Source organism: Epinephelus lanceolatus, chromosome 7, assembly GCF_041903045.1.
Source record: "Epinephelus lanceolatus isolate andai-2023 chromosome 7, ASM4190304v1, whole genome shotgun sequence".
Lineage (NCBI taxonomy): Eukaryota > Metazoa > Chordata > Actinopteri > Perciformes > Serranidae > Epinephelus > Epinephelus lanceolatus.
In genome coordinates, this window is record NC_135740.1 from 37,672,805 (window position 1) to 37,695,485 (window position 22,681).

The 22,681-nt window shown below is 39.1% G+C and overlaps 1 protein-coding gene across 6 annotated transcripts in view; it reads left to right on the forward strand.

Annotated features, from left to right (window-relative positions):
- The window catches only part of gria2b (glutamate receptor, ionotropic, AMPA 2b), an 83,654-nt gene that overhangs the window by 32,056 nt on the left and 28,917 nt on the right, over nt 1-22,681 (forward strand). For all 6 annotated transcript variants that reach the window (XR_013491842.1, XM_033632633.2, XM_033632634.2 and 3 more), the window contains exon 3: nt 9,645-9,884. Coding sequence is in view for 5 of the 6 variants with exons in the window: in XM_033632633.2 (XP_033488524.1) it covers nt 9,645-9,884 (240 nt within the window). In the remaining variant the exon portion in view is untranslated. The remainder of the gene's footprint in view (nt 1-9,644; nt 9,885-22,681) is intronic.

Consider the following 22,681-nt stretch of genomic DNA (forward strand, 5'->3'; position numbering starts at 1 on the left):
GTTTTTAGATCAGTCATATGGGTCGTTACGGAGAGCACTGATAAACAACCTAGTTGTCCTAGTTTTTGGAGATGGACAAGGTCAGAATCAAGCTGTGCAGCAGCTATATCAGTGACAAATGTGCTCAGATTGCTCTCACGGAAAAGGGTGGTGGCTTGAAGCCGCCTCGCCAACTGGTGACAGATCAGTTTTACATAAAAGCCCCAAAGCCCAGAGGCCTTTTCTCTGTGGTGAGAACAGGAGTGTTGGAGAGGGTGAGATATCTAACAGTCAGTTCTGTTAGCTGTGACTGGGCTGCTGATGATCATCACCACAGTGACGTGGTCTGCGTGTGTGAGTGTTAAACTGATTCATCATTTTGGGCCTCTGTTGGTCTTCCATTAAATATCAGATAGTGTTGTCCTCTGCTGGTTTAATGAATATCTCAATGATAAAAACCTACTGCAAAGCCTGTAAGTAAACCTTTTAATACTCATTTTATTTTTTTTCAGTTATTTGGACTAGTGTATGCTTAAGTTTCCTGTAACGCAAATGTGTAAAAGCCTAAATATGGTATGACACTAATCACATTTCAACCTACTTAAAATGTTAATCACATAATGGCTTCACAATCACGTCCATTTTGACCAGTCATCAAAAAAAGTAAAGTTGCAAAAAAGGAGCACAATTAAAAATGATTGTTAAAGACCCAAGTGCCAGTATCCGTCATCCTCTCATAAGGTCTCTGCTTAATTTGGATGTTTTATTATCAGTTAATTTATGCAAGTTTAATCTTTGATCAGTGACAGAGCAGTAATGTAAACAGTGGTGGAGTGGTGGAGATGCCTTCAGTGCCACGGCGGTGAAAATGAGGTCACCTAATTGGGACAGCTAAATATATTTCACAGGGTGCACCTTCTCCTTGGAAGGTGAAGCACAGAGCCAGAGTCACTGCTGCGACAAATTTAACATGCTGCTGATAATGAGGTGATTAGGACCTTCTGATGACCACTGGGTGTCTGATGAGTGCTTATACATCTGTGGTATAAATAATGTACAGGAACTGCAGGAACAAATTATGAAGTTGTTACGAAGAAATAAGATTATTTTCTTGCCATTAATCTTACCCCAACTTTAGATAGGTTAACACTAAACTAACAAAACTGCAAATTATCTATGTTGTTTACTGTTTAATGCTGCAGTGCTGTCTACACTGAGCATATACTGTACCTCTGTGGCAAATTTAATTGAAGTCAGTGATTTAAAAACCTTTTCCTTCAGTATTACTTTGGAGGGATGCATTGTACTTTTACTATTGTCCACCTAATAACTTCAGTAAGAATTTATTTTACTCAATAAATAAACATACCATCATCCTAAATAAATAATCATAAAATTAGAAAATGAATGAATAAACTAATTAATGAATAAGTAAAATGCACAGTGAGTTTCCACAGGACTTTAAAAGGGAGTACGGCCATTTTTTAAAAATTCATACATGTTTTTCTAGTGGTCAGACTGTCCAAAAAATATAAGCAAACATGAACAACTCTCTCCCAAATCCAAAACTAGAGTGTTAGCTTAAATTTTTGATGTTATCAAGTATAAAGTCTGGAGCTGCTCCACAGGCAATAAATGGTGAAAGATGATCTTGATGCCACTGAGAGCACCCTGGGGAATGTTCTGAGTTTGTGGGAACATTTCTGACATGACATATTGGAATTGTTTATTAAAGTGATGTTCCCCTGTAAACTTAACTATGGGACTAGTTGACTATCCCTGCTAAAGTAAGAGCAGTCACTTTTGCAAATCTTTTGATACATTATAAGCTCATTATGTTGGATTTTGAAAGTTTAAATTTTGCCTTTAAAGCTGCATCTCATAAACCAGTCAAAATGAAATACAACTTTAGCAAATTCAGCAATCTTACTGATTAGTTATAGGCAGTCCAAAAACTTCTTAACAGCAACGTGATTTCTTTCCTTTTAATCAGACAAACAGTTTCACCTGTATGAGAGAAACAAAGTATTGTCTTGTGTAAACACTCATTAGGTGAAAAAAATGGGTATAAATAGTTCCATAGCAGGATACAGAGGTCCCTTCTTAGACAGGCAGACGTTGCTCAAGAATGCAAGTCCCCTCCTGACAATATTTTTAAATAAAATTATAAAAAGATTTGCAGTAATATTATGGGAAAAGACCAAGAAGCAACCTCTGAGCCCGAGAAATAACACCAATGTGAAAGTGCCAAAAACTGAAGTTCACTTAATGGCCACTTGAGGCACAGACCACCATGTTAAAATGTCCAACTTTGCAGCAGAAAAATAAATATGTTTACAGTTTTGATCTCTATAGCTAAACATAATTATTTGAACTTATTTTATTTTGATTTATTTACTTGTTTATTAGACAAGAACAAATGCATAATACAACGTAACATATGGAGCGACGCCTGCGAGCTAGTTCAGGCAGTCAACTCGAGCTGCACTGATTCATACACACGTCATATGTCACTCCTCATATGTCATCTACAAACACACCCTCCAAATTTGGCAGTCTATTTAAGCTGCAAAATCTTCCCAGCCGTCCCTTTGCATTGTCTATGCTGCTGCTCTGCAGTACCGCCCCTCGCTCTCTCAGCCCCACCTCCACTCCAGCATCCACCTGCAGGCTCCGGCTAGGGGGAAAAGCTGCTGTATCAGGCATGTTGGTCTGAAGACTGAGAGGAAACAGAAACCCAGACCCTTACTTAAAAGTTTCAGATCTCAAATAAGTTTTGATAAAGAAGTAATTTTCTTTGCGAATATTCCAATGCAGAAAGTGCCGATGCACAGTCATCTATCTTCTATCCATGCATTTAGAGAGCCTTTTTTTAATAGCACAAATTTAATTACATTTTAAAAGCTGCTGAATAAATCTGAGACATACAGTAATGATCGTCTGCCCTGCTCTTGTTCTACATATACATCTTCCTCTCAGGAATACACCTCATGTTTCACATTATCCTCATTAAAAGGCTCATTTCCTTCGACATTACTGGTTCACACATGAAAGAATCAAAAACTTCCAAGAGGCATCTTGACACCAACCAGCTCACTCTCCCACAACTAAACACAGACAAACCAGACATACATGCACAAATGTACATAGAGTGTATTATACTATCCACTATTGTCTGTAAGTACAATGTCAGGATTACAAGCCCCCAAGTCGACAGAGTGTTTATCTTACTTGAACATTCCCAGATTAAGTGAGAACTGCATTTTTAAATATCTTTTTGAACAAATAGATAGAGAGGGAAAACTGGGAGCGTACCACAGCTTACAGACCCAGCAGTGAGCAATAATAAGATTTGTTTCAACATTTGCTGGTGGTGACTAATTAGGGTGACCTCATCAACACTAGGAAAAAAAGATTTACCCAGCCACTTCTTTTTTCTGCAGGACTTCTGAGGTTAAATACTCCCTGGTTTTATTGAAAAGCGGTCAAATGTGACAGAGGCTTAATGGCTTTTTCCACAATCCTCACTGTTTCTAAATGTTACTGTTTGTGGCCGGCTTTTCCTCCTTAATTAAACATTTCTTAGTTCCTTATTCAGGAGGCACACGTAGATGTTTTGCCCAATAAAAGCCACTTGCTCTTCATTCTTTTACTGTCACATTCCAGAAAAATCCTCTGTGAACAGTCTCTGCATTGAGAAATGGGTAGTGCATGGCTTCTGGATGTGAAATATCATTTTTGGTAATAAAGTAACATGTTGTCAAACTGTTCGCTCTGGCATAAGCTGCAGCACAGTCATGGGGAAATCCAGTCTCTAAGCATGAGCTCAGAGAGTTTTAATCCTGGGCAAACTCAGCAAGCTCACCAGCAAGAGAGTGCCAGCAAAGAAAGCCTTAGAAACATGACAATGGACGGACATGACACAGGGACAGAACGAAACTCTACAGCTCTATTAGCTTCAGGGGAAGAGGGGGCAGTGAGGGCTGCTGGTGTGTATTAATACTGTTCTGTGATGCCATGATAAGACAGGATGTGTTTCTTTTCTTCTAAGGACTCAACACAAAATGTGACATCAACTTACAAAGAAATGGAATCTATTTCATCAGCTACAGTGAAAAGAATTAATAAAGGTGTTGGAAGGCTGGAGAATAAAGGACGATGAGGAGACCCTTGTAAAACAAAGGATATGCATATATGATATTCTCCTGGTGAGAGCTGGCACCCGCTTTGAATAAATAGACGTTAGTGGGGGTCATCAGCTTTATAGATATAGTATACTACAGGAACCTAAAACATGACAAATAAAGTTACATATACATTAAGTAACAGAAAACAAAATAGTAAAAGTATATTAAAGAACAAATTATTCATTGACAAGAGAGAAAGAAAATTAAAAAAAACTAAATGAATAAACAAGATACACAGGTTCCACCTATGTCTGTAACAGCCGTATTTGTTGCAATCTAGCAACGTTTATGAGCTGGCTTTCTCATTAGTAGGTGAAGGGAATGGTGGATGTCATAATACCTTGGCGAGACAGCTGCCAAGCTGCAGACCACAGTTTGAGACAAACAACAAACTGGTTGTTCATTTGTGAGACGTGGCAGAGTTTCCAGTGGCAGTTCTACCCAGAAACATAGATGTTTTTTAGTGAGTCGCCACTGCATTTCCAGCTGTTTTTTGTTTTTTTTTTGCAACCCATTACTGCATTTCTAGAGGCATTTCTGCCTCCAACTGTGGGTGTTCTTTAAGCAACCCGTCACTGTGTTTCCATCAGCCTTTCCGCATCCCAACATGGATGTTTTCGGCAACCTGTTGCTACATTTCCAGCGGCGTTTCTACCCACAAATGTTGCTGTTTTTTTAAGCAAGTCATCATGTTCTCAGCCCCACTTCTGCCCCCAACATTGGTAATTTTTAGTGACCTGTTGCTCCGTTTCCATCAGCATTTGTGCCTCCAAACATGGCTTTTTAGCAACCTGTTGCTATTTTTTTTTTTTAAAAAGTCAGTACTGAGTTTCCAGCTCCATTTCTGTCCCCAGACATGAGTACTTTAAGCCCTAACAGCATCTTTTCGTAACCATTACCAAGTGGTTTTTGTGTCTACACCTTGTTAACTGCAGTGTTATTGTAAAGAAAATTAAAGTTTTGTCAATGGCTGTTTAATAAGGTGATAACAGCATTCTGAATATGCTAGTTGGTGTTATCTATAATGCTGATAACCACTATTGACATGTTTTTAATAGAGTAATAACACTTGAAAAGTGTACACCGGGTATAGAGTTTCTTCACCGGTCAACAGCTTTGTCTGGACAGAGCATCATTAAGTATCACTAGTATTCTCATCTTTTACATTTCAAAAAGAAAATCTTTATTTCTAAGATCAGAAAATGGGTGACAACCAGAAAAGAAAATAACAATTTTTCTTTCAATAACTAGTCTTCTTAATTTGTTTTCCCTAGCAAGAGGATGTAATTTACTGTTTATTAATATAGTTAGCCTTTCCTGCAACATGAAACATGAAATTTATGAAAATAAATTAAATGAACTGATATAAACCGGTGAAAGTCCCTATAGTCTTACACAGCCAGTGGTGGAGGAAGTACTTGAATAATTTATTTGAGTAAAACTCGCACTGTACTATACTATAATGCAAATAGTTCCGTACTATCAGTACTATAATGCAAAGGTACAGTACAGTATTGGCTCCTCTCTGATATATTAATTTCTTTTTGATACATTAATGTGTAAGCAGGAGTTTACTTTTGTTTAGCATTGGTTGACTTGGAGTTAAATCTAAATAATTTCTTTACTGTTCCGTAGTTTAACCTATAACAATATATCCTATTTTGAAAGTACAGTAAATAATTTATGTGTAAAATTATAATCTGCAAGGTAACTATTAACTATAACTGTAACATAAATGTAGCTGAGGGAATGTTTATAAATTAATATAGACTGGATGGGAGGTCTTAATGTGCGTTTAATTATACATGTACATAATTGCACAACATGTGCATATTTAGAATGACCCCAGGGATGACCTCAGCAACTAAATAAAGAGCAATCACCATCAATTAACAGTAACCATCCCATCTTACCTCTACATAGCAAACTACATACAAGAAAAAAAGTGTTCTGGTTGGTTTAAGTTACAAAATGATTATAGAAATTACAATAAATGGAAATTTAACAGGGGCTGACCTCATGTCCCCTTCCTTACTCAGTTTTTTACAGTAGATTTGGAGGCAAATCTGTCCTAAAACTATACAAATTTAATTCCTTGTTCTCATTTGTTTCAGGCTTTGTTCAGTCCAGTCAGCTGTCACCCATGAACAGAGTGCACTGACTTGTTAAACGTTTAACTTAACTTCTCCTTTGAGAAATGCTTCGTCGTCTTCACCGAATTGTACAGAATCATTTTCCAATTAGATTGCAACAGTTAACGGACGGCAGACACACTTTGGGTTCTATTAGCTCCCAGTTAGAGAAAAGTGAAATTAGATTAGTGAGGTCAGATCTCTCTGCAGCCGCATCACCGGCCACTGTCATCTGCTAAAAAGATTAGGAACGGTGCCACAGACTGATGGAGGTGATCGGACTGCCGTTAACGGCTTGTCTCAAACGACTGCAATGAACATTTAATTGCTCAAGTTGACGGATCTCTAAAGATTTTGGCAGCATGCTGATATTGGCAGCGGATGAAAGCTGGCCTCGCCCCTGTTTATTTTGGCCCATTCTTGATGAATCTGCATGTTTTGGGACTCTGGAGGTAAAAGACAGCAGCAGTTGAAGTAGCCTTGAGGGAATACTTTACCCCTCAAAAGATCATAAGTATATCAATTACTCACCCTGGATTTGTGAAGAGAGGATTGTCTTGCAAGCCTCCGGTATACGAAGGATCCAAAAATAGAGAAAATTCTTGATGAAATAAAGTCATAGGGGTCCACAACAACAAACTCTCACACCACTTGCGCAGTATAATCAATTAATCAGTATAATCAAACTCTGTACTTTCCGAACACACAGCTCTCTCTGACGGACAACTGAACTGAAAGTGAACTCATCTATACTCTCATCATAGCCAAACTTGACTGACAAAAACAGGAAGTGAACACTGGAGCTTCTGACCTACCGCTGCCTCGATCAGTTTGGTTTTTTTGTGCTATTGTATGACTTTTGTGTTTTAAAGGGTAAAACAAGTAACAGTCAACCATACACACTCCAAAATAACTGATGTGATCATCATGACATCACTCATTAGTTTGTGGCCTTGAGTTTGGCATTTTGATTGTAGCCATCTTGTTTTTTTGTTTGTTTGTTTTTTGGAGCCAGAAGTGACTATATTGGACAAGAGCATGGACGTAACCAAAATACTAGCTGCTAGCTTGGTTAACATAATGCATTTACAGTAAAATCTATGGGTCACTGTGACAATGCAAATGCTAATGCTAATATTTGCTTGCCAAAATAGGCTGTAAACCATTAAAACAACGTGTACTTACCAGAAAAACTGATCATCCAACTCCTTAAAGGATGTTTTATACAACCAAACGCTTACAAGACTTTTCAAGGTGACCAAGATATTACAGTTGGCGAACGACACAACACTAACCTAATTAACACTGTCCCTTGTTAATGGATGGCACCCACCTGCCACTGAAAGCAGCTTTTAATATGCATAACTTTAAGCCTTTATAAAATGTAAGCGGGTGAATTATATATAAATTCATCCCCCGTACAGGTGTCATGAATGAGGAAATTAGCAAAAGAGACCAAAACTGTTTTTCGTACCAGGCTGTAAGCATGTTTATTTCTGCTGCATGGGGGTCAACAGCTTTTTGACTAGCTTTTGGAGCCACCCTCAAGTGGTCATTTGAGGAACAGCAGTTTGTGGCACTTACACATTGGCTGTATTTTCCAGCCTCAGAGATTACTGCTTGAAGATAACTCTTTACATTTGACATGTCTATACACACACAGGCTTGCATATATGACTTTTGTGACTTTGCATGGCCATCCAAACCTTTGCGGTGCTCTGTCAGCCATCTACTGCACAATTGTCAATGCAGAAATTAAGTTGGATTTTTTTTTTTATACTTCAGGAACCATGGGTGCCCAAAATAACTCCTCCAACTTCACAACTCTGTTGGAGACAGAATGAATTGGTTTTACTTTAATTTAAGTTCTTCGTGGTCCAAGTGAGTCTGTCTTGCTCAGCTGGGACAAAGTTTGAGAATAGACGAACACCGAACACTGCAGCCTGCTTGATTCATTCGCCAGAGACAAGTTTTAATGAGCTGCTATTAATTTCGACCCACACTTCACTAATGAAGCTGCTCAGTGCTTAACAGTACAAGAAAGTGGCTGTAAAGAGTGCTCACTGTGTGTATGTGTGAAACATTAAAGCAAGGAACTGAGTAAACCTTACACCCCCTCTTAACATAAAGATGGAAGACCAAAGCTTTTAAGTGAATCTTATGTGAATGTATGTGGATAACATTTCCCCATTCCAATGTTGCAGCATGTTTCAGCTGATCAGTGACAGCAGCCACAGCCAGTACAGAAGTGGCAGAATGCCAACAGCGAGCTAGCTAATACATAATATAGACTCCAGTTCCCTTTGTCAGCAAGACATTCCAGTTATATTGTGGAAAAGGAAATGACTCATTGGATTAATTACATTGGAGGACACATATGTTCAAGTCAATAAGCCTGATTAACTTACATTAGATCAATACACATTTACAAGCAACATGCCGATCTGCTGACCCTGGTACAATGTTTGAGAAACAGCCGGCAACCTCAGGATTACTTAGGCGTTCAGTATCCATGTTTATCGTCAGTGCACAGTGCCCTTTTCTGGCCTGTGCATAATGATTGTTGTATGCTGCTGTATGTACCTGAGCATGGGCCATGAATTATGGAACAAAGGTGATTTTGCAGAGTCAACAAGATGAGGGCGTAATACAAATAATCTGATGCAAGCACACAGGGTCTTTATAAATGCTGGTTGCTAAAGGATCATAAAAAAGGTGATCCTTTAGGTCTAATAGCCTCCAAAGAAGATGTATTAAGTATCGTATATAGTCGACCATGGACACATATACTGCACTGTGCACTGTAGCGTATCTGCCCTGCCGCTTATTCTCATAGGTGATGCTTGAATGGTTTCATGCTTGAGCAGAAATCAAACAGAAGACAGCACAATTACAGCATATCATGTTACAACACAGATGGACATCCCATATGAAGAATTGATGTGCAGTTTTGGTGAATGCTTGACATACTCAACACTGCTTATTCCCACTGTATCAAAAAGTCATAGGGCACCTCATAAAAGTTTCACACAGTTACTGGCGTACGGTGGATCTTCTATTATTGGATATAAGCACTCCCCTGGCAGAGCTTATGGAATGCTATCCATTAATCAGCCAAAAGAGAAACAGAAAGAGTCGACCCCTACTAGTTGTGTGTAGCCCTAATGTGCACTAAAGGATTGTAATAAATGGGAGTTATGGCAGAGAGCTGTGAAAGCATCACAAATAAATATCAGAAGAGTTTGTTTCAAAAAGAAAAAAATGTAATGTTTCCTTTTTCGCACAGTGGACATCAAGATTCAGCAGTAAGCAACACACCTTAACAAACTTCTTTCCTCTGCTTCAGTCTGTTCACAGTTCTCAAGAGGAGTGTACGCCATTTTCGGATTCTACGACAAGAAGTCTGTCAACACCATCACATCCTTCTGCGGGACGCTCCATGTCTCCTTCATCACGCCCAGCTTCCCTCTAGATGGGAACCAGCAGTTTATCATCCAGATGCGACCTGATATCAAGGGGCCCCTCCTAAGCCTTATCGAGTACTACAAGTGGGACAAGTTTGCCTACCTGTACGACAGTGATCGAGGTAAGACATGGACACCAATGTTATTTCTAACTGGACTGAAAATGACATGTTTTTCATTTTAACATGATGTCGGCCATCACACTTTACTTAACCCTCTGAGACCCTCTGGACTACCGTCAATCTCAGCTGACATTGCTGTTTTTTAAAGGACTGAGGCACGGTCATTTCCTAAGCTAGCTCAAAGGTAGTGGTATCATGTAAAACTAGGAAACCTAAGGAATCCATTGGTACCATCTTTGTTTGTCCCCAAAGTGGCCATTTAATTTTAGTGAGACCGTATTTTCAAACTTGGCCTCACTGTTTAGCATGACCTATTGTGACCTCTAGGATAATTGCAGCCTCATTAAACTTTACAACCACAACCTATACACTGCAGGCATTCAGAGGATATATGGCTTTCATAGGTATATTGACAAAAAGGGGGTGTCTCAGCAGTTTCCGTCACCATTTCGAAATGTCAGTTTTTGATACTAAATCACAGCATGGATTTTTCTGTTATGTTTCTCAATGTCGTGGTGTCTTGATGTGGTATTTTTGGGAATGGGAATGAGTGGTCAAAAATGCTTATATTTAGCACCAAATCTCTGTAACAAACGGTACCAACCTTATGAGACATAACTGAGCATAGGAATAGTTATCATATGCTTCCATTATAATGTATACACTCTTATACTTGGCAAATTTAAATGGGAGCCTCACCAAAAACAATGTTTATTACAGATGTATGACTAGAAAAACCTGAGACACATTTATGAATTAATCTGCAGGTAGCCAACTATCTGATGATGTATACCGCTTCTATGTGGCGTATACTGTTGACCTGCTGTCGCCCCCTAAAGATCCCCTGTCCGCCAAAAAAAGGGCAAAAATGGGTCTATAATGGGTCTCAGAAGGTTAAACAATGTGATTACATCTCTTTCAAAAGAAGGGGCAATGGGTTGACCTCATGTAATCTAAGCTGCTTCTTTCAGCACAAACATCACTTACACAAAAAACACTCTGTGCATGAAACTCAGCACAGGTAAATCCAGGTTGAGGGCATTTTGGTTCCTGACAAAGAGCTTGTCACATACAATCAGCTATAGCACCTCGTGTGTTTGAGAGTCTGTTTTAGGTAATATCAAGGGGAGGGGAGGCAGTCAGAGTCATCTTTGGCATACCGTGAAGATGATGTGCCCTGCAGTTGTGGACTTCCACACTTGTTCCACATAGAGGTGTGATATGTTGGCATTATGTGGTTATGATATGAACACTAGAGAGGTTGCATTTGGCTTCACAGCTAAAACTTGTCTGTATGCAGTTATGCAGACAGTTAGTTGTTGGACATCATGCAGTATTACCAAAAGAGAATCTTTAAATGCAAACTGGAAATGGCCTGGGCCTCTTCTGATAGGTTGATTTGGACTCAGACAACAGAGTGGTTCTTACCAAGAGTTTGCATTGAAAACAGGAACTGTCATTGCTTTCCTAAGATATTATTTTTATTATTATAATTTACATACAGTATATAAAGATGCATTCTCTGATTTTATAGTTGCACTCAGTAGCAGCAACAGAAAGAAGACAACAAAAAGGCAAGGGCTTTTGAATCTGGGAAGCAGCAGATGAAATTTTAAAGCAGTGGTAAATTACAAATTTGGAATGGTTTTGAGATTTTTCACATTCGTGGTTGTAAAAACCAGTTTTAGTATAACAACAAATCATTTTTTAGAGAGACTATAACAATTTGTGGGATTTGGGGAGTCTTACAGTCACCCAATATCTTTATGTGCAATTTCCCAGAATAATGGTGCTGTAGCAAACAGGTATAGTAAAGTGTTACCACATCTCTTTTTCCAGAAGGGATTTCAAAAGCTCAAAGATAGTTAATTGTTGCTGTGCATATTTGCACATTAAGGGAGAGTGTTACCAAATAGTGCATTGGTCGCCAAAGCAATGCGCAGTATCTGTGGATGGATTTACTTGCAGTTATCAGTTTATCACATATTTAACAGTTTGTTGTTGTTTTTGTGCCTTTGCGCTGGTGTCAGCTGTGGCCAAAGGCATAATATTTTGGGGCTGTACGCCACATTTTCACGAATGCAATACCTCAGGAAGGCTTTGAGGGAATTTCTTGGACTCAAAGATGAACTGATTAGATTGTGGTAGTCAAAAATCAAGCTTAGTGATTTTTTTAACATATCTCAAGCATCCATAGGCTAGTTTTGGTAAAATTTCATACATATGTTGACATTATATATTCAGAAGGTCAACTTCACTGTGATATGTTAACATCCTGCAAAAACACTTTTCCTGCCATTATTCAGCACCACAACTCAGGAAAAGAAGGGGAGACATTTGGTCTGATACTTAACTGGTGACAATAATATGTGTGAAGCATCCACACTGCCTGTGTGAGCAGCACGTGTGCTCCACAGAGCCTTGTGTTTTTTATTTTAGGTGCCTGTATGAACAGATTTGAGCAGCCCTCTGACAATGTTTCTGTCGACAGAATCCTTTCATTTTTAATACAAGGCTTTTAATTGTGAAAATACAGTACTCACAGCAGCAGGCAGCTCTGCAACAGCACTGCAGCAGCAACGCTGTCTGTCTGAACAGCATATGTTATTTTCTGTTTTATTTTCTTCGCTCTCTCAGAGTTGGATGGTAGTTTTGTCAAGCTAAGTGTGTTGGTGGAGCGGGTTTAGCATTAGCTTGGCCACCAGTGGTGAACGCTATCTCTGGATGGTGGCGTGTGAGGTGAGCCATCACGTTTGTAGCATTTGCAGAGTACTTTATTCTCACGACACTGCTTGCAAATTGCATGTGTCATATCCAAGTCCTTTCCTTTCTTGTTTAAAAATCCAAAATAAGTCAAGGTAAAATTTCTGATTTCTTTCTCCGGTGCCTCCATTTTTTGTTTTGATGAACTTCCTGCCAAATGCTGTTGACTGCGACCTCACCATCAAAAACAAAACAAAACATCAGCACCCTCTAGTGGACCAAAAGAGCAATTGATTATATTTTTCTAGTACCAGAAGTTGTATTCAAATGTGTATTTGCAAAAATTTCTCATGTATATAATAAAACATCGATACTTGGCGTCCGTTTATCGATACAGTATCGCCAAGCAAAATATCATGATACTACGCTGTACTGTTTTTTCCCCCACTGCTACAAGTTTCAGTGTAGGTATGGTTTGTTGAGCATTGAGTCCTTGTTCATTTCCAGCTCTGCACTGCTTCACATTCTCACCTGGCAGCTACTCAGTCTTATACTATTGGCCTCTGGGTCAATGGTGCTTTTTAGTGAGAGCACAGATAGTCTCAAACCAAAGACACAAACATACATAACCACTGGTTAGTAGATTTAAAATGGTGATTATCTGGTCACAAGCTCTGCCTCAGTGTGCAGCATCACCAACCTCCCGGTCTACTAATCCATGAGTATCAGTCTGCACTTGTAAGTAAAGAAAAATCAATAATTTTTCAGTCTCTGTACTCAGCCTCTGCACCTGTACCAGCGATCCTGGATAAGATCATGGACTGATTTTGTGCGAGATGAAAAATTATCCACCCTTGAACTGTAATAACCAGACTTACTTCATATTCAAATCTATTCCATCTCTTTTCTTTGATCCCTTTCATCAGTGACTTTTTTTTCAATCCACACTGATACAAGTCTGGAAATTTTAATTTAGCAGACGCTCTTCTTCACTGTCTGAATGGTGCTTCACACGCTTTATCAGCTTTAAAATGTTAGCATTTTTCCCTCTCACATCTTGTGTCTGAATATCACAACATACTGCAGAAAGCCTTGTGCAAGGGAGATAACAGCAAGAAAGGGTTAAAGAACATTGGATTGCTGCCTGTGCGTTATCTCGCTGTGCTGTGTCATGTAACTCATTTCGCCGTGTCATCTGCTAATTGTGATTCTGTGACTTGTACCCTCGGAGAACAATGCAGCCTCCTGCAGCACTGAGCGACCGTCCAGCAGTGAAAAGGAAATCTCTTCTTCAGATAGAGCTCTATTCTGTTTTTAATACTGTTACTGCATTGAAAGAAGAGAATTAAGACCTCAATAATATCCAGTTACAGTGGAATAACACTATCAAGTCTTTTCTGTCTGTCTAATAGGGATGTTCGGCTTTCAGGTTACACTTCTTAAGCCCCCCCTTTTTTAAATTCTCATTATAGAACCAAAATCATTCATTATTTTTATATCCAGCAGACTGAAAGAAGGAGTTTTGGGATCGCTTTCAAAAAAGCACTTTGAGGGATGCTGAATGATACTTGATGAATGCCTATAGATGGCTTAACAGAACATTTAACTAAAACGCTGAGTGGCTTAAAGTAATAGGAAGTGGGATCTCTGCTGTCTAAACACTTGTGTTCAGGCTGGATACAGTGTGGTGCCAGTGGCTTAAGAGAGATTTAGTGCATTTCTGCTCTGTGTTACCTTTAACTTATCATTTCACATCACTTAAAATCTCCCACCGCACCTTTTCCCCTCTCACACACATGCTCCATCTTCACTTGATCTATCTACAGTATCTCCTTTATGCTGTACCCTCCCTCTCATCTCTTTACACATGCTTTTCTCCCACAATCCATTGCTAATCTTTCCAGTCTGACTGACAGCAGAACCAAATACTCTCCCTCTCCGAAATCAGAGTGCCGGTTCCAACCAGCTGTTTTAGATTGTCCTCATGCTAACGCTAGCTCTAACCTGCTGTCTCTACTGTACGTCCGGGATGGCACTAAAGGGCCTGTTGTGCATATTTCATCATTGCATGGCTGTCTAATTAGGTCAGTGTGATCCACTCATTCCCATGGCAACCAAAGTGTGGAGAGAGGGAGAGGAAGATAGTGAGTGACTGAGACGGTCAAAGAGGGAGCCGAGGGAGATGAGGCAATGGAGTTGCCACTGGTTATGATGAATTCTATTAGCACATTGAGACTAATGGATGAACCAACACCACCATTGTCAGCAGTTGTTAGTAAGTCAGTTTAGATAATGGATGTACAGTATGTGGGCGGACTGGCACTCTGAGCCTTGTGTTTTGCATTCATTTGGCTCTCTGAATGCAGTATGTTCTCACTCAGACTTTTAGAAATGCATTTTCTCACCATATCTTTGATATTTTAGCTCTGATACTTGGATTAATAGGGAAGGAAGAAAGGGAAATTGTTTTTTATTTTTACAACCTTGGTCTTTGATCACCATTCCTATAAAAGCAGCCCAATATCCTGATGTTCGATTCTTCACCTCACAATTTACGTCCAACGTCAATGTTTAATACCAGTGTAAGAATTCGTGTGGCCTTTAAATAGTGAGCGGGAGACCCCTCACAGACCTGTAATTAAAACCTTTTTTTCTGGATCTTTCTCTAACCTAAGTATTTACTTGCCTATCCTGAGTCAGGCTCTAACCTTTAAGCAGCTACTGTATAATCAATGTTTTTAAATTAACAGTGGAGCCAATGACTGTATGTAAGAGAGGTCACTGATTGCGATGAACTCATTTGCTGAAGTTCTCATTTTTTACGGAGCTTTCTGAGGAAAAGTTGAACTCATGACTGGGTGGGCACGATTTTTGCTGTAGCTGTAGCTGTTTTGTGACTTTGGTTACGGCTGTAATTATTGCCATTCCATATACTTTTTTTTTTTTTTTTTTTTTTTTTTTTTTTTTTTTTTTTTGCTGGACCACAGAGGCCAAGCCAAGCATATAAAGTGTCAAAAGTCTGTCCATGGCTGATTGAGTAAGTGAAGAAGTTGCACCATCAGTCAGAGTGACTGATGACACAAGTGTTGGTGTTTCCCCATTCCCCATTGCTCTTTCAAAACGCTGACAGAACACTGTCAGTCATGTATTGCTGTAGCCTATTCCTCACTTTCTGTAATCACTGTGATACCATGGTGGAATTAGCACGCTAGCTAGCTCACTAGCCAGCTGCTACATAAGTGAAAGGTAACAACTTAATGCTTCATGAACACACTCTTATCACAGTATAGGAAAGCACATCCCTATCAGCAGATGAGTGATGGCTCATTTTCTGTAACTATGGTAAGGTTACCATGAACGCATGGTGGAGTTAGCATGATAGCTGTCTAACTAGCCAGCCATGGGTGAAGTGGCAGTTTTTGAGGGATCAAAGAGAGGATCTTCTCATCAATTGTTTGTGGGACAGCTGTGTCTGTACGACACAACATGACATTTTTGACATTATTGACTATTATGTGTAAGATGTCGGAACTCGTGCCGCCACTGTTATGAGGAAAAAGTTGAAATAAGACACTGATTGGAATTGTAGTAAAAATTACATGTTAAAATGTTGGAAGGGATGCTGGGGATTTGATGCCGCTTCAATAGCAAAATTCTCCTTTTGGTAACTGGCGATGATAAGGCATTTTACAAACTATTGTTAATCGGCAAGACTTGGCTCTAATTGTGGCAGATGGCTGCAAAGCTTCCACCAGTCACACAGGGTCGAACATCACTGACCAGAGCTAAAGAGGGAAGGTTGTGTTGAATGGAACAAAAGCAGCAGATAGGTGGGTACAGCTCCAATGCAGGTCCAATCTGCTGAGTGACTATGTCTAAGTTTAATGTTACTGTTCTTCATTTAAACATGTATTTACATACATTTTTGAGCTGGACTGTAACGGCCGGGCCAGCTCTGTAGGTGAATGTCATGGGGAATGGAAGTCTGTGGCTGGGTCTGGGGATATGCCAGCCACTTCCTGTTTCAAATGAAAAGACCCCCATTTTAAATTAAAAGCCCTGTAGCATTTCATACATAGTCCAGCCACATACTAAGTTTTGCCCTAATCTTGCAGGCGAGTCCAAAGTCCGTTGTGGCCTGTGGACTGGTTTTAAACAGCCCACGGCTTGTTGCTCAAAATATACGTCAGTATATGTGGCCTACTATACAATATTGGTTAATCAAGCAAAATCACTTTTTTTGTTCATGTCACAATGGCAGGACTATTATACAGTTTGTAGACATGTGGCGGGTAAAAACTACAGAACTAATGTGTTTTTATAAACAGAATGCAGACAAACAAATGAATGGTTATCTAACGGCAGACACTTCCTGCTCAGTAGCAGACATGGCCACAGCAAAGAGGCGTAACCTGACAGGAAGGGCTGCTGCTTTCAGGAGCGATGTAAAGTTGAATACTTTTTCACTGAAAGATGAAACAGTTGCATTTGTCATATTTGTTTGTAATTTTTGTTTTATAATAGCTCGTATGATGTAAGAAGCAGCTGTCCCCAGGTGTTTTTACATTATCTAATCTGGCTTGCATTCAAAAAAGTTTGAACACCCCTGTAATCTTGTTGCATTGTAGCTAATGCACGTAGCTACCATGACATCACCCATTCTGTGGGTCCATGGGGTCTATGGGAGTTGACTCGCTTATGGAACTGGCTGCAGATTAAGCAGTCGTTTGCTAGAATTTCATGTTAATTAAAAAGGTGATAATATGTCAGTATTGTTCTTGCAGCTTGGTTCTGTTGGCCCCAAAAGAGCACTTAATCTAATCTGATGTTTAGCAGAGGTTTTGGCTGCTGATATCCAGGGTTGTATATAATTTAGTTACGATAACATTTTACTCACCAAAATAGGTTGTTGCTGCAGTCACCACAAAAACTTAGGAGCTGCTTTTCCCATTTTTCTTACTTTAATTGGCACTGTAACCATTTAAATGTATTGCTTGTTAATCATGACAATATTCAGGGCCTTTAGGCCTGTTAAAGTACTATTTTAAAGAATTCAAAAAGTCATTGCCATCCATGACAGATGCTCATTTCCCTCTACCCAAGTAAATTACCATTTGCAGATTCAAGTTCTGTCTCTAATGGCAGCACTGCATGCAGTCACAAAATCCTGCTCCCATATCTTTCACACAGAGCCTATTACCACTTACCAGTTGATTTAAATGGTGCTTCAGTCGGTGTGATGCAGAAAACGAACATGTATACCTGGGGAAGATGTTGGACCTTTCCTACCGTGGATGAGTGAGGAAACAATAGCTTGAAGCAAAGAGATTAGAGCTAATATGAAGCTGCAATTGTAGGTATTGAACCGCTTCCTCGATGCATCATTTATGAGCCGTTTCTTGTCTTGTTTGAATAGTTTTGCATCATATTATGCATATGATCACACAGTCACATACATCAGCTCGTTGAGATGTTGTTGATCAGTGAGCATGAAGTTAAGCTTTTACAGTCAAGGCTGCACGTGCGATGACTGGAAGAGACGAAATAATCTTCTCAGTGGGAAAAAGGAAATGACAGTTTACTGTTTCTCCGGCATCACAGCTGTGATTACCTGTATACTGTTTCAAAATGCTGAATAACAGAATACGACATTGCTCACTTGTTCATGTCTCCTCATTCTCTCCTGACCTTTTAAATCCAGGGTGACTTAGTGGTAAATGCAAAGTCACATAACATCTTTACTCTCCAGTGCAGTGTGAGCACAGCGCCTGTTTGAAAGGATGGCATGATGTTGGCTGCGAGCCATGACATAACATCTCATTTTAAATGGAAGTGATAACAAACCACATTGTTATCCGAGGGGAATATGCATCGTACAGCAGTCTGTGAACTGCAGAGGAAATCCCTGGAGCCAAGCCTCAGCTTGAGCTCTAGATTTAGAGGTTTGATGTTATTTATTTTTACATCACAAGGTTCATTGTACAGATGTACAGCAGATTGGTGACAGAAAGCCAAATCATAACCACCATGTAAGCAGTGGTGTACTGACCTTTTGATGGTGTTGTTGGTATTAACTCAGTGGCTGGATTTTAAACTGATAATACACTGTCACTCCACTCCAGTCATGTTTCATTTGAACACCACAGGCAGTAATGCATTTCTGAATAATACCATACACTAATGTGAATACTTAACTCACTAATCCCGTTCATTACTTTAACATTGTTTTGCTTGTTTGCAGTGTTACCCAGAGTTAATAGGAGAGTAATATCCACTTTGTCCCTGTGTGTTCAGTGCAGACTTGTCTGGTATGTATCAGCTCGTTGGAGTGGGAGGTGACTCGACTCAGCCAGGGGAGGAGGATTACACCTCTTGAACCTCATGAACTTCAAATTTTCATTCATTTCTACATGTTGTGTGTGGCGTCCCAGCTGGCTAGCTAGCCAGGGTTAAGTTCCGAGTTGTAGGTTGTGTAAACCTCGAAGCCTGACCGTGAGAAAGAGAGATCCGAGGGCTCTGCAGGTGCTAAGACTAAGTTAATGTTATCTAATGATGGTCAGTGAATGCTGCTTGTGAAATTACAATGCCTCATAGTCTGTTTTACTTAATGTTAAATACAGCAAACATGAGTGTAGGTCTGAAGGCTTTTTAGAAGGCACATTTGACAAAGCGAGACAGAGTCAAGTAATGTCATAAACAATATATCTACTTACTTTTGACAGTGAGTAATTTATTAAGTAATTAATAGTAGTAGTAGTATTTATTTTGGTCCTTATTAACACTCTTTTAAAAGGAATGCACACAATTAAGATAATATAATGTACAAATAACTTTCTCATTGAAGTAAGGAATATCAATTTCACCAATAGCCAATACCAATGTTTTTATATTGATGTTTCTTTGTTTTTTGAGCACAAATTTAATAATACACATTTATGAAACTCCCTTTAACATAACCTTGTTTCACTTGAAAAACATCTTTAAAAAAATAAGCATAATTTTATAGTGCTGTGGAAACATCGACACATTTCTCCTTCAAACAGCTGTATTTATTCAAGTTTCTCACCAAAAGCTACATTTGACAAGATTACATTGAACACATCTTGAGGAAGTTGTAATTTACCTTCACCCAATACTTTACTGCATAGAGCTTGAACGCTTCACAGTGTAACTCAGTGCAACCTCCATCAGCTGTTCTTGTGGCCACCGGCTGCGTAGAGGTAATGATACATAGCTCTCCTGGTGATTTCATGTTCTCTCTCTCCGTACACACTCCACTCAGTAGTGCTGTGGTTCTTAAGTGGGCACCAGAGAGCTTTTGGCGTTTGACATGATAACATACAGCGTGAATGGGGGTTCACTTGACATCAGATAACTTGCCCATCTCCCTCAGAGAGAAGGTAAAGAGCTGGAGAGGGGGTCCGAGTGGCTTATTATTACTATTATTTAGTAGGCTTGCTATTTAGTTACGTTGTGACCTTTTGAAATGTTTTAAAAATAATAGCAGAAAATACAAATAGTAAAAGATAAACATATAGAGTTTTTTCCTTCCCCTATTTGTAGCACCCCCTATGGGTGATGGGGCCTCAAGCATTTGCCTATACTGACTATGGCACGTGCCAGCACTGCTTTTTACTTACAATATTCAGATGAGTAACTCATTCACTACCAAGTTATTCTTAAACATACCAAAAGAAAACAACAACAAAAATGAAACAAAAACAATAAAAATTCCAAAATATTTCATACATGATAATAATTATACCCAACTTTTATATTTGTTTACAAATTTAATTTTAAACTTTTTTTTTAACTGAATCATTTTATCAATGAGTTGATTAAACTTTCCAATTAACCTGCCCAACACTGAAGGCCTCTCACCATGGGTAAAATCACAAACTCTATTCAAATCTTTATCTATTTTTTTTTTTTTTTTCATTTTCTTGTGGCCGTTTTCAGTCATGGTTAGGTCACATTCACCAGCGGATTTACCTCATGCCTTCATTTAGAACAAAATGTAGATATAGATGTCTATTAATGTCAATTATCATTCAAAATGTGAAAGATATAAAGATCACCCCATATAATATGACATTTACAATCATGTAACGACATATTTCAGACACATTACACACTGATGTGCATAATCCAAGGACAGCTCCACCCGCACATAAGGTTCAAAGACACTAATCAGGTTAAATTATCATTCACCTTACCCACCATTAATGCAGAATCAACCTTTACGCCAACATTTTGCTTTTGTCCTTGCTTTATCTTCTCGGTAAATCACCCTAAATTCTAATTAACTCATTTAATAAGCATTGATGAAACAGTCAAATTTAACCACACCGTAATGACCTTACTGTAATTATGATATATAGTTCATTCAGATAAAATTGCAAGCCTCCATTTTCCTCCCCACTGTCATAAAACCACCGCCGTGTTGCATGAAATTGATTACATCTGTAATTCACCTCGCTGTAGCAAGACGGGATGAAACACTCAACCCTTTTATCAAACCGCTCTCCAACTGCCCTCTGAAGACCAGGGATCAATATCAGCAGAGATTCAGCTGCAGAACTAGATAGAGCGGGTGATGGGAATATAAGTTCAAATGGAGACTGTGGTATTTGCCTTTAACAGACTGCGCTTTAGATTGATGGAAAGGTGCTACATGTAATTGAATTACTCACATGTGGCAGCATGTGTTTGCTCTTTACTCTTTCTGTTTTATGGTTTGAGGGAAAGAAAGAAAAAGGTGAATCGTAGGATGGTATTGATGCAGATTATTTTATTAACAGTCCTCCACTTCTACAAAGAGCAGTGGTAGGCAGCCTCCAATCAGGCTGAGTGCTTTGACTAAACACATCTAGTCACTTTTACTAGTGGGAAGCCAGTGAGGGATACGGAAAGACACAAGGTTGTAACACCTTCCCTAAAGGCCAAGACAAGGGTGAGGAGAGAGAAGAGAAGAGAGAATTGACTCTCATTATTTGAACTTAACAAGTTCATTGTTGACTTTTGAAACGATTATCAACGCAATTATTATTCAAGGACTGCTCACTCTTGTTCTGGAACTTTTGACCATTTCACATCTGCTGTGTTTGAAGTCACTTTCATTCTAAAGGCCTTTGCAAACTGAGTTTGTTTTTTTCATTCGAAGTTGTTGGTACAAACAGAAATTTTTGAAACAGGTTCGATTTTCTGTGTCATTTACATCTGAATTCTGAAGCTTTTAGAGACATTTGACCAAGGATCAGTGAAGAAAATGTGGTGGCGGGACTCATCCGCAACAAGACAGAGGAATGGTGTGCACAGAATAATTCAGCTACTTTACACAGGTCAGATAGGAATATTCTGTACACAGAATGTGGAGACAGAGAGGGCCAAATACAAGACAGAGAGGGAGTGGTGACAGCCAAATAGGTAACTCCAGTGAGGAGAGGCAAAGGTGGATATGTGTCCGTTAATTATGTCACGTACTGTGAATTTTCACAACGAATAGAAGAATAAAATGCATCAGAATTATTGTGTAAAGTTTCTGTGTGAAACAATTTTTTGGGACTGATTAAAAAAATTAATCTGAAAAAAGCTGACTCAGTGTACAAAGGCCTTAAGCATGGAAGCAGTTCATTTTCATGAAAGTTCTTTAGATAAATACCTAGTGAAGCCCAACTAGTCTTCAACTACTGGCTTTAGCTAAGATCATGCCTACAGATGTAATTGTTTAAACTTTGGTCATTTTACTGAAACCATGACCACCAAAATATTGGCCTATTCATTCAGATCTACTGGCCTGGTAAACAAGAGAGACAAAAAAAGTTGGCAATTCCACAATGCTGAAGCGGTTATAACGTCTGAATGTGTCCATTCTTCCATTACTTATATTTCTTTGGTCCATAAGGGTCCACCAATCAAAGGAGACAAAACAATGTGTGAGTATTGTTTTACCAGAATAAAGAGGTGTTGTGTTGGTATGCTGGGTGCCATAAAATGAGTGTTGTAACCCTCTCTGTCTCATAACTTATATGTTAATAGATTCATTCATTCATTCATTCATCTTCTAACCGCTTCATCCTCTTGAGGGTTTGCGG